At 36.9% G+C, this 13,454-nt stretch overlaps 1 protein-coding gene across 5 annotated transcripts in view; it reads right to left on the bottom strand.

The window, feature by feature from the left end:
• Window positions 1-172: 172 nt before the first annotated feature.
• Window positions 173-13,454, bottom strand: part of JAZF1 (JAZF zinc finger 1) — a 141,992-nt gene continuing 128,710 nt past the window's right edge. Inside the window, exons 4-7 of one of the 5 annotated variants that reach the window (XR_014028473.1) lie at window positions 3,792-3,961; window positions 2,731-2,812; window positions 1,025-1,107; window positions 173-768 (exon numbers count right to left, since the gene is read on the bottom strand). Coding sequence is in view for 2 of the 5 variants with exons in the window: in XM_081343769.1 (XP_081199895.1) it covers window positions 2,636-2,812; window positions 3,792-3,961 (347 nt within the window). In the remaining 3 variants the exon portion in view is untranslated. Of the gene's footprint in view, window positions 2,813-3,791; window positions 3,962-13,454 lie in introns of all 5 variants that reach the window. The other 4 variants (XR_014028474.1, XR_014028472.1, XM_081343770.1 and 1 more) reach the window with 4 other exon arrangements.

The following is a 13,454-nucleotide window of genomic DNA, read 5'->3' as shown; positions in this document are numbered from 1 at the left end:
CATAGTATATTTATTATGGTAAAAATTCACATGTGTTATATTCTATTTATTTCCTGCTCACCATTTTTGAGTATTTTTTAAAGTAAATTGAGAACACTATTGTGTGACTTGGTGATGTATAGCATCTGTACAGTGCAAAGCAATCAAAGATAATGAAACAATATTCAATTTTCTTTTGGGTCAGAGGCAATTTATTAAATGATTTGATTAACATTTCTAAGCAGCTTTTATGGAAAGAAATTTCAATACATTTTGTGGTGCTCAGTTCTAAAACAAACTTTGTGTGACTTCCAAACTTAATGACCCTTATCCCCAGCAAAATATAAGAAAATATAATTTAAAGCACATTTTCACAGACACAGTACAATACATTCACTATACACAGTATAACAAAATAGTTCCATTTCCGTCTGTTTAATACTGCCACAATGACTATGTAGATAGTAATGGATTGTAATAGTGGAAAGAATTGACATGCAACATTATTTAATGGTTAAGTTACTCAGTACTTTTCACTGAGAGCACAATTAAATGAAGTCAAAATATTAGATCGATATAAAGCTTTAAGTATAGCAATAGATTGTTATATTAGGATATCTGTTAACATCAAACTATTAGTGATGCTAGTACATTGACTTTTCTGAAGGTGGATGCAGGGTAACGTCTAAAGAAGCTTATCTTCTTAAACCCTCATTATGAGAGATCTTGGTTGGAAAAAATCTTTTAGTGAAGAATCTTTGTCCACTCACTGTTTATCAGTATTCTAATCTAAAAGAAAAGAGAGTTGTATTTCCCATGTCATTTATATATAAATACAAAATACACAGAAAAGGATTATCTGAAAAAATATGGTCTCATGCAGGAGACAATCTCCCAAGTTAGTATTAACTTAGCTTTTGCATACTAAAACTGTTAACCTTAACTATTACTTTAAACAAGAGAATGCCGAAGGCAGGGGAGCATCAAATAAATGAAGCATTCAGGTATGGTTTAGACCTATGGAACTCCGTGTTAGAAGTCTTACCTTGGAATTACCTGCATCAAAAAGTGCTTCATTTCAGTAAGGCTCATGATGTCTCACAGTTCATAAAGAAATGTAACGCTAACCTGTAGAATCCACACAAACAATTTTGGTTTTTTTTGTGTATACACGCACATACCTATGTGTATGTATATATGTGTATATATGTGTGTAATATACATAAACACACATTTACATATACACATATACAACATATTACATACATATTACATGTAGTCCTTGACTCATAACCATCCAGGGATCATTCAAAGTTATAATGGCACTGAAAAAAGTTACTTATGACTGGTTTTCATACGGCCATTTCAGCATCCCCATAGTCACATGGGATACTTGGCAACTGGTATGCATTTGTGATGATTGCAGTGGCCTGGGGTCATGTGATCACCTTTGGTGACTTGACAAGCAAAGTCAACGGGGAAGCCAGGTTTATTTAACAATCGTTACTATTTTAATAACTGCAGTGACTCACTTAACTGTAGCAAGCCAGATTGTAAAATGGGGCAAAACTCACTTAACAGTTCTCTTGCTTTGCAACAAAAAGTTTGGGCTCCATTGTGGTTGTAAATTTAAGTCTACCTGTACACACACATGCAAAATCCAAAGGTACAATGAGAAACTCCCTTAACATAAATACTGTACCTCTTAACAATATGCCTCCTTTTTATTTGCAACAATGATAGTTGCAAGAATTGGCAACATAAAACATTTAAATTTGTTGGCAACGAAGAACTACAAAGTGCTTTAAGGACTCCATCTAAGATGAAGATTAATTTCTCTCAGAAAATTTGCACTTCATTTCCAAGTATTTGCTAGTAATAGATAGCAGAGGCCAATAGCAGGACCAGGAAAAGATAGTCCTCAGAAACTTGAGTGGATTGTTAACATTAAATAACATAGGTTCTGTACAGATAGTAGTAGGGATTTTAATGATAGAGTGATCTACTAATTCACTGCAAAATTTTCAGCATTTCAGAAGACTAAAAGGATTTGCAAGATAATATAAAATACAGCAAGCACACCTTTTATGTATGTTATTTGAGTATGAAAATATTCTTCGAATATGTTAAACATTCTCTTATTTATAATTCCAATACCTATAACCTTGCTATCCTACAGATATCTCTGTTACATAAGGCATATTAACCAGGTGGATAATAGGGAATTCTTTTGGTTTTTGCAAGCACATAGGAACTGATGTGTTGAATTTCTTCAAACACATTACAATCTTGGAAGTTATCCTAGTGCCACATTTTCCTCCCCCGTCCTTATTTAATACTGTGGAACAGCTAAATATACAACGTTCCCTAATTCACCTTTGGGGTGGGGGTGGGGACGGAAAAATACTTTTAAAAAATCTGTAGCTTTTAGCACCTTTATATTAAAGTAATGTATATGGGCATGATGATTACATGTGCAAATGTACAAAATCATTAACTCTACAAAGATACGTCATTCCAAAATTACAGGGGGAAAAATGTAAAGCATGCATTTTAATTTTTTAAAGGGTTGCTCAATGCTTCCCAAGAGAAGGTGGCTGTCTTCAAAATCAGCAACTGCTGGTGAGGATTCCTTGGCACATTTTTGACCAGCATCTTATTGCTGCATCTTCCTGATAATCTCAGCAGACACTGGTGGGTGGAAGTTGATTGTGTGGTGCCGCAGACCCTGAGCTGTCTTGTAACTCTTACCACAGCGGCATTTGAAGGGTTTCCGCACACGGATCTGCGTCCTGTGGCCATTCTTGGCATGATACTTTATACCATTCACATTCTATACAGAGGATTGAAAACAAAGGTTTTTGTAGTGATGCTAGAAATATTGTCAGGCTGTTTAATTTTCAAAGCAAAGTGTATCTTAAGAAGCCATTTAAAGAATATATTTTACCAGGGATTTAGCTAAAAATCTAATCACACGACAGCTTGAAACAGGATGTTTTAGCTAGGACTTTAACGGTTCACTTTTCTTCTAATCCTAATAGTTCCATTGTAAGCTTTTTATCCTATCTCTTGGGAAGACCAGAATGATAGCTGCCTATAGCAAAACATATCATATTCTACACATATAATCATGCAGAAACTGCATCAATCTATAAGATCCAGATCCCAAACCCTGTTCCTTATTCTAATAGCCTTTCAGCACTTTGTGCATAACTTGGAATCACTTTTCAAGTAGTCCAGTCATTTGCAAGCTGTCTTGCAATAAAATACTTCCGCCATGTCTAATAGGAATGTCTGACAAATCTGAAAAGTGTTAGATTGTAGAAAACAGATCTTAGGGCTTTTATACAGAATATATTCACAGCACAGGGCCTAATCACATATAAGAACATTGCTTTTCTGTATCTTCTGTCCAGGCTGCACAATCAAACAGACTGGGTAGACTTCAGGTTTTGTCCATAAATTCATGGGGACCTATGAAATGTGCCTTTTGCCTCATGGTGCCTGCCTTCTAAAACTTATTTTTCCTGAGATATATTTGTTTTCCACTTTGGCCATGTTTAAAAAGGCCTCCAAACCTGATTTTGTTCTCAGATCTTAGGTTAGGCAAGTCCTAAGTAAATGATTGTTCTTTAATTGTTGCTTTTTTCAACATTTGCTTACTCTTTTTTACTATATGGTCCCCAGAGGTATTTTAGAGTTGAATAATCTTTTAAATTTCTAAATAAATACAGATCATGATAAAATCTATGAAATCGCACAGCATCTGCTTTAGAAAGAACAGTTTTTCGTATCCTAAATAACACACTTACTTTATATCGCTTTTTACACCCAGGAACAGGACAGGCAAAAGGTTTCTCATCTCCTCCATTCATACACATAGAACTTAAGATAGCTTCAGAACTGATGGCACTTTCTGTGGTCCAGGACTCATCACTATCTGAGTCTTCATAATCTACTTCTTCTTCATCATATTCACTACCTAAGAAGATATAAAGCAAGAATACAGATAAACTAAAACATACTCTGGTAACTGAAAAGGCAAAGGATCTGTAAGCTCTAATAATAAATGTCAAAAAGAACAATAAAAATGGAACGAAAATTAAATAAGGTAACCAAACTACAACAACCAGCCTTAGAACTGACAGTGAAGATTTGTTGTTGTTAGCTGCGAAGTCGTGTCCGACCCATCGCGACCCTATGGACAACATTCCTCCAGGCCTTCCTGTCCTCTACCATCTTCTGGAGTCCATTTAAGCTCGCGCCTACTGCTTCAGTGACTCCATCCAGCCACCTCATAAATGGCTTCTATCTTTTAGGACAGGGGTGTCAAACTCAATTTCATTGAGGGCCGCATCAACATTGCGGTTGCCCTCAAGGGGCCGGGTGGGTATGGCCAGGGTGGGCGTGCTAGAGTGCGTATGACCTACGCATCAAGGGTGCCTATGGGGGTCTGGGCAGGAGTGGGACAGATCTGGGGGTCTCTGGCAGAAGGAGGGTCTCTGGGCCAGGGCCAAGGCAGGGGGGCCGTTCCCTCACTGTTTCCAGGATGGCTTCGCGGGCCGCATGAAACCACTTCACGGGCCGGATCTGGCCCCCGGGCCTTGTGTTTGACATGTCTGTTTTAGGATCAACTATCAACAGTAAAGAAACAAATGATCAAAAGTATATTGTAGACTAGCCTTTGGTAGAGCAACAGGCTTTGGAAAAGGTATCCAAATGCAGTGATGCATCTATATCTATGAAGATCAGAACACTGCAAGCAAGTATTGACATTTTTAAAATTTTAAAATGGATCAACAAATCAACCCAAGTTCTTATTCAAGGCATAAATAAGTAGGTTCAAATCATCATACTTGGGATCTCTTCTGTTCTATCTTGCATGCTGACATCAAGCTATTTGTTCAGTAAGACATACAAAGCAGACAGAAATGAATGCTAATGAAATGGAAGCAGAACTATATTTCTGTGAAACCATTAATTTAAATGTCCAGCTTAAAGACCCAAATTCTATCTTTCTGCAAAATGATTCTATCTTTTCTTGCAAATATTAGTTATTAACAATCTAAAACCAGTACTATTTCCTGTATGTTTCTTTAAACAGAATTCATCTGTTATTCTATATACAGTATATTCTAAGACATTCATTAAGCTTTAACAATATTCACAGCTATTAATGTTTGAAAGGATTAAGTTGTTAAATTAATCTTATCTCTCTAGGATTTGTGTACATAAAGGCATCCAAGGAATTAATAGTTTTCTTCTTGTTTACACAAGCATGGAAAGTTGAGCTTTGTTAGCCATATATCACAATATCTTTTCATTTAAGCATATTTTTTTACATAATTTTTATCAAATCTTTATTTGTTATAGACCAGCATAAATATCGCAGCTGAATAGGAGTAACACGGGATAACTAAAGTTACAAGCTTCTCCAACTCAAGTTTAATGTTTACAAAAGTCAGGAAAACTATGTTTACCAAAACAGCCTTCCAGACTTGAGTAGGAATAAATATCAGCATAAATATCCCAGCTGAATAGGAGTAAAGCAGGATAACTAAAGTTACAAGCTTCTCCAACTCAAGCTTAATGTTTACAAAAGTCAGGAAAACTATGTTTACCAAAACAGCCTTCCAGACTTGAGTAGGAATTCTAGTAGCCCCAACATCTAAAGGGCTGGAAAACAAAATTGGGGAAAGCTGAGTTACATATTCATCTGCTCTGTGGCTGAGGTCTATTGACAGATTTCCAGGTTGCATAAAGCTTTTGTTGGGCTCTTTTTTCTTTCTTTCTTTGGTGAAGTGTTTTAATTGAATATTTTTTATTAAATACATTGCACATATTTTCAGCAATGGCAGGCAGTAAGTTATTGTTATCAGTGCTTTTTTTGTAAAAGAAAAAGGTGCCGGAACTCACACATGTTATACAACCCGTCTTGTCTACCCTACAAGGTTCCATCCAAAAAAGGTGCCGGAACTCCGTTCTGAACGTTCAATGAGGAAAAAAGCTCTGATTGTTATTAGACATCTTGAAATCAGCTGGTTAATTTTACTTGCTGAAGAAAAAGTGCATGCTTGTGGCATGCCAAAAGAGAATGTTTTTGCCTTTGTTTGGCGTTTGCTTTTTTGTTTTGTTTTGTTTTGCTATCTTTACAATAATTAAAGAGAATATAAGGAACAAAATTAACACCAAACTATCAAGTCAGACTCAACATTCTCTAAAATATCAAGTAATGTGATTGATATTTTATATGGTTTAATAATAACAAACTGCTCCCAGTCTTACAATGTGTGTTCTCTATAGACTTCCAAGCAGGGCTGTTACTTTGTACTGTTAGCAATCTCAATCATTTTTTCAAAAATACTGGACCACAACTAATTAAGTTTGAAAAGAATTTCATGGCATAAAAATCATATGAAACTGAAAAAATACTAGATTAACTTTTATCAACTTTTCATTATCAATTATCATTGCTGCTAATTCCAAAAATGTCTAAGCATTTCTCAATCCAGCTGTGTGGAACAGAATCAAATGCTTTCTTATAATCAATCCAGGCCGTGAAATTTGTTTTTCTTTTTTTTTTTAATTCTTCAAAACCAGTTTGTCAATCATCAATTGGTCTTTGCTTCCTCTTGAATTTTTTTCAGCACCCTTTCTGTTCTACTGGCAGCAAATCCTTGTTTTCCAGACATCCATAGGTTTCGTTTGCAATAATGCCTGTAAGTGATTTGTATGTTGTCAGCAGGCAAGTTATTGGCCTGTAATTTTCAGGTTTATTTCCCTTTACTGAAGCTGTTAGCCGTTTTTTGCTTTCTGGTGTTTCCAGGACTTGTTTCATCTGATTTCCCAATCTTGCATGCGAACCTGTTAGTGATTTCAACCAAAATCCATGCAGCTTATCTAAACTGGGGCACTCCAGTTCTTGACTTTCTTTGCTTGTTTTTGCACCATTTCTGTTGTTATGTGAACATCTTCCATTCTAGTTACATTTACAGTGTTTTCAACCAGCTTGATCCATTTTGCATTCCTACTGAGCTTGTTGTTTTCCCCAAGTTCTTCCAAAATTTCAAGGTATTTTCTTTATTAGGTTTTTCACTTCTGGTGCACCATGTCCACTTTCATTTCTTATAGAAATGATGCTGAGTCCTTTGAAATTGTGAATTTTGTTGAAATTGCATTATTTGGTTATCATATCGCTTTATTTTCTCTGCAATAGCTCTTCAACCACAACTGCAATTTCTGTGTTTTCCAGGTTATATCTTGCTGTCAGACTAATTCTGATTTTTTTATTCTCCAGGTTTCCTTGCCTCAAATTCTTCAAATTACTTAAATCCAATCAAATTTTCTTTATTTTTAAATCTAGGTGGATTTTCTATTTTGGTTTTCCCTTTTTAATTGCTTTATTCTTTCCAATTTTCAAGCTCAATTCCTCTGTAGTAACAAGTGCTGCATATATTAATTAGCTGGTTTGTTTGAAATAATGTTTCTGTTGGAATAATCTGGACAGATTAATTCACATTCTTCAATAATTTAGTCAAACGTCTTTTACTAACTTGATTCAGTTTTGGCAATTTAATTCTTACCATGTTTTTCATCTGAGTCTTAATCTTTTCAACTAATTCGCCTCTGGCTGTTGGTTCTTCAAGATCTAATCCAGCTCTTGCTTCTCTGATTTCCTTCCTTTTCTCCACTTCTTGTTGCTCCACTTTTAAATTATCTCTATTATCAGCTACACATGGCCCTTGATCTTGCCCTGCTCTGCTTGCAATCTCTTGTAATTTTTGCATTAGTGAAGAGTTTGTGTTTCAAAATAATACGCCTCTGGTCCATAAGTCTTTGTTTATTGATTTCCATATCCAGGTGATTCTTCTTCCAAATCTTGAACGTGTGCTTTTGAAATCCACATTTTATTGGCTCAGATCGACAATAAGCTTCCATAATTGAGCATGACAAAGCTTCCTTTTCCAGATGTTTTTGCTTTTTTCATTCATTTTCCAGTTGCCTGTCAACTCCATGTCTTAGTTGCCTAGGAGAGGGAGCTGAGCCCTGTAGCATATTTTTCACTGAATACTCAGGAGCCATAGTATTCAATGTGGGTCTTATTGATCTGGGCGATACTGAGCTTGTCGATCAGAAGGTCAGCAGTTTGGCGGATCGAATCCCGAGTGCCGCGTAGCAGAGTGAGCGCCTGTTACTCGTCCCAGCTTCTGCCAACCTAGCAGTTCGAAAGCACGTAAAAATGCAAGTAGAAAAATAGGGAACACTACGGTGGGAAGGTAACAGCGTTCCGTGCACCTTTGGTGTCTAGTCATGCCGGCCACATGACCACAGAGACGTCCTCGGACAAGCGCTGGCTCTTCGGCTTTGAAACGGAGATGAGCACCGGCCCCTAGAGTTGGAAACGACTAGCACGCATGTGCGGGGGAACCTTTACCTTTACCTATGTATGTATGTATTTATTCCTCCTCCTCCTCCTCCTCCTCCTCCTCCTCCTCCTCCTCATTATTATTATTATTATTATTATTATTATTATTATTATTATTATTATTGATTTAATCTTCAATTTGATTCACAGTCTGGGACTGGTAAAAACTTCACATTTTTAAGTCCTAATCAAGGATCTAAGAGCTGTTAAGGTAGAGTCTAAATTCAAAGGCATTCCCGAATAGGGTGGTTTTTGCAAAGTCAAGAGATTCAGGCCTAACAATTTCCATTCAGGTTCAGGTTCAAAATTTCCATGTATCTAGACAATCCTTTGGGTATTGCTCCAAGAACTACTATTACTATTAGTACAATCATTGATTTCTTCCTCCATAATTGTTCAACTTCACTTTCTAAATCGCAATATTTTGTTATTTTTTTCTAGTTGTTTATCTTAAAATTCAAGCATAAGCTGTATTGCAATATCAATGAACCAGACTTTTTTTTTCTTTTCCACAATAATGATGTCAGGCATGTTGTGGGTCAGTTGTCTGTCTGGATCCAAATGATCCACAGGTTCTTGACTTGCTCATTTTCAAGAATTTTGTCAATTTAGTGTTCCCAGTAATTTTTGCTGCATTTGAAACTTCTGGTAAAGCTTCCAGGGTATGACTTTGGCAACTCAGTCATGATATTGTAGATAATCAGTCTGTGAGATTTTGCTGCAGCCACTGATAAGGTGATTCACTGTTTCATCTTTCTTGTTGCATGAGTGACATTTGCTGTTGTTACTGACATGTTGAATTTTTGCTTTAGTGGAATTGGTCTACAAGTCTTGTTCTTAGGCAGCCAAAATGTTTCTTTCTTCAGTACTCCTGATCTCAACCAGCGCCACGTTACATTTCCTTCAATGTCCTTCAGGTTTTGACTATGTATCGGCTTCTTTTTTCAGTTAGAAACTCAGTGCCCAATTGTTTCCTTTTGATATTATGCTTGTTGTTTTCAAGAGGTTTCTCTTGTTCACAAGGCATTATTTTCTCTTCCACAGTTTTGTTTCACCTGAGATCTTAGTGAGTACAATTGATCAATATCACTTTTTGGGTGCAGAGCATGATGCAGTTATAAAGTTCTAGCTGAGTACAATCAATTATTCCATCTAAGTATCATATTATAGGCACTGCCCAGGTACTACTATTACTATTGTTGTTGTTGTTACTATTATTAATCATCACACAGCCAGATGTTCAGAATGGATTTGGCATTTTTGTCTACCTATCGAGTCCTTACCAAGGACCTGGGACAGGCAGATCTGGAGATTTGATGGTGTTACAGATATTGCTGCAGGATGGAAGCTGTACCCAGTAAAGTCATCTTTTGCAATTGACTGATGGCAAATTTGTTAATGCCAACCATGTTCAAGTAGTGCTCCAGTTGTTTTGGGATCACACCCAAGATGCCTATTACTATTGGTACTATCCTTGCTTGTCCTTGCCACAATCTTTCTATTTCTATTTGTAGGTCTTTGTATTTTGTTCTCCAATTCTTTCTCTTCTCTTTTCCTGTCTCCAGGCACTGCCATATCCACTATCCAGACTTTTAAAATCTTTCTTATCAACAATTGTTAAATCCAGGTTGTCATGTGGCAGGTGCCTCTGTCTATTTGAATTCTAAAGTCCTAAAGCAATTTAACTTCTTCATTTTCTATGACTTTCTCTATTTTATGGTCCCACCAGTTCTTGCTTGCAGGTAAATGATGTTTCTTACGGATCTTCCAATGCACAATTGTTGCTACATGATCATGCCACTAGATTGTAGAAAGTCCAGATTGTAGTCAATTTGGAGATCTTCTTTTAGCAGCTTATCAGGTGGTCCACTATTTCTTCAGTTTCTTTGCATAGGGAGCACTTACTGCCTGTTGCTGTCTTCTCAATTCTGGCTTTGTATGCGTTTTCCTTAAGGCTTGTTGCAGCCAAAATTAATCTTTCTTTCTTCAACTTTTCTCCTTTATCCATTGCCAGGTCTTATTATTATCTGCTTTCCCTTCTATTTTTTTAATGTACTGGCCATGTAGTGCTTTATCTTCCCATTCCTCTATTCTGTTCTTCATTTGATTTTTCTTGTAGGCCAGTTTGGTCTCTCCAATTATCAGTAAACCTTCCTGATACACTAACTTCAGTGCATCTTCTTCATTGTCCTTCAGATATTCTTCCAAGGAATTTTGTTCTTCTTCAACCATCTGATGTACTTGAAAGATTCCATGCCCACCTTAGTAGGTAGAGTCTGTCAATGTCACTGCAAGATGAAGGGCATGATTCATTGTCATTATTTTTCTGGTCTTCTTATCCATTTCTTTTAGTTCTCCTTCAGTTCAGTCCACTATTCCAGCTGTGTATCTAATGACTAGAATTGTCCAGGTATTGATTGCCTTTATGGTATTTTCTCCTCTGAGTTTGGACTTTAAGATCTTCTTCACTCACTTGATGTATTCACCTCTAATCTTTTTCTTGACTTCTGTGTAGTTGGTGTTTTCAGCTTAAGGACCCTCAGATATTTGTAGTAATCATCTTAATGTTATTTTTGTGGGGTATCTTGATTCCTTCAGTTTTCACTATTTTCTCTTGTTTGTTAGTGACAGTGATAGTGGCACATATGTCCAATCCAAACTCCATTGCAATATCTTGGCTATATATATACAGACAGTGTTGAGCAGTGATTCTATTTCAGATTCTATTTCCAAACAGCTTCAGATCATCCATGTAAAGGAGGTAGGATAGTCTGACAGATATTTTAATGTTTGATAGCGATGGGCTGAGTTATTGTTGACAGAGTATAATGACAAATAGTGGTGATAATCAATTTCCTTGAAATATTCCTCTTGATATAACTTCTCCCAGTCTCTCACCATGGATATACAACTGCATCTTCCATTGTGCCATTGATCTTTGCGCAAAGCTTCTGATATTTCTACTGACACCTATTATTTCTAGGCACTTGATTATCAAGTTATGTGGCAGAGAATCGAATGCCTTTTTGTAGTCAGTCCATGCTAATTCAGATTAGTCTTTCTTCTCTTGCAGTTTTCCAAAATCATTTTGTCTATTAGGAGTTGATCTTCTGCTATTGGGGCAGTTTCATTTTTGCTCAGGTAGAAAGAAATTGTTTTCAACTAAAAAACCAGTTAGCAATTTGAAAGTTGCTGGTAAGCAGTAATTGGCATGTAGTTGCCTGGTGCTGCCCCTTTTGCTGGGTGTGCTCTTCTAGATGCTCAGTTATTCTTTGTTTCAATTCTTTTATTTTTTTGTTAGAGGGCTTTGTTCTTTCTGAGGAAGAGATGCTTGGTTTCCAAATGAAAACAGTTGTACATCTCTGCTGGATTCTTCTACTGCCAACTCCCCCTGGTTTGCCTCTACATTCTGAGTTCTGGTAAGGCTTTGATTTCTTTGCCAGTTCTGTTTCTGTGAATACTTTTATTTTACATTATAAATCAATATTGATCTGCTAGCCTCTGTTGTTTCCAGAACTGGTGCATTCATTTCAGATATTCTCTTCTTGTTGGACTTGATCTGTAATAACAGATCATTATTTTTTGTTTTCAAACACTGTGTATTTGTGATGGGTAAACCACCTTTTCTTCCAGTAGTTCTGCAGCTGCTGGCTCTGGTTGCTGGCCCTGGTTGCTCAGTCCTGAGTCTTGTAGCCCATTTTCCACCACATATCCAGGAACTGCAACATCTAGCACGTACCTTGTTAACCTGGGTGACATCTGAGGTGGTATGACTTTCTGAAATTTATGTCTCACCATATTTTTGGGGGGAGAGACACTCTTTTTGACTCCTCTGATGAGACCTGTCCAGTATGATTGAACCTCTAGCATACCTCTCATTTTCCTTAGAGCACACAAGCCCTACAACCACGTCCAGGTAGTGCCTCACTGGAGGTTGATGATGATTTCACTTTTATTCTTGTGTATTTATATTCTATAAAGGTAGTTCTTGCTTAATAACAGTAATTGGGACCAGAATTTCTGTTGCTAAATGATGTGGTTGTAAAGTATGACATTTTTGACTGTGCTGCTCAGCAACAGCAGTTATGGCCATTTCTGATTGCCATCATTAAGCAAATCACCACTGGTTATTAAGTGAGAATCTCAGATGATTGCAATTTTCAATTTTTTGCTGGCTTCCCCATTGACTTTGCTTGAGGTAATCCAGGAGGAAAGGTTGCAAATTGTGATCATGTGACTGCAGGACACTATAACAGTTGGAAATGTGGGCCAATTGCTGAGTGCCTGAATCACAAACACATGGTTGTGAGGGCACTAGGTTGGCCAGAACTTGGAGGACCAGTCATAAGTGCCATTAATTTAGCATCATTGCAAGTTCAAACAGTCCCTGAATGAGTGGACATTAAGTGAGAACCACTTGCATTTCATTTATATGAAAGAATGCACACACATGTGCACATGCATGTACACATATACACACACACTCACTAGTCAATTGATATATGTACAATTACATTCATTGTTTAAGTGTAATGTTTTGGCTTTACAGCTGTTATAAAGTTATTTGACAAATCTTCTAGTGTTAAGGTACTGAACTAAGACTGGGAAGAGTGAGTTTCAAAGTCACTCTCTCTTTTCAGGCTGACTGATTTCACGGCAACATTTTCTTCTGGGAAAAAGGGGGAAGCGCAAGAAAGGCAACATCCTGATCCAAGCTTTGCTCTCTTCTTGCTTACATCATGCACATAGCAAATGGGAAAAGCTTAAGTCTGACAGAATTTTCTAACAAAAGTGGCAAGTACTTATAGATGCTGCTGCTCACAGACCTAATTCAGAAGGATAAAACAAAAGGAGATCCCTACGTAAGCCCCCTTGAGAGCCTGTAGCAATGACAATATGGGGGTGTTCCAAAGGGGAGGGGATTAAAAAAATAAATATGGCAGATACAATCATGAGAATGAAGACTTGCCCTTTTAATGCATCATGATGCATATTAAAAAGGGGTGTGGGGAGGGCTTTGATCACATGGATGTAGCAGCCATTTTGACAT

Source organism: Vipera berus, assembly GCF_964194415.1.
Source record: "Vipera berus genome assembly, chromosome: Z".
Classification (NCBI taxonomy): Eukaryota; Metazoa; Chordata; class Lepidosauria; order Squamata; family Viperidae; genus Vipera; species Vipera berus.
This window is presented reverse-complemented; position numbering and strand designations above follow the sequence as displayed.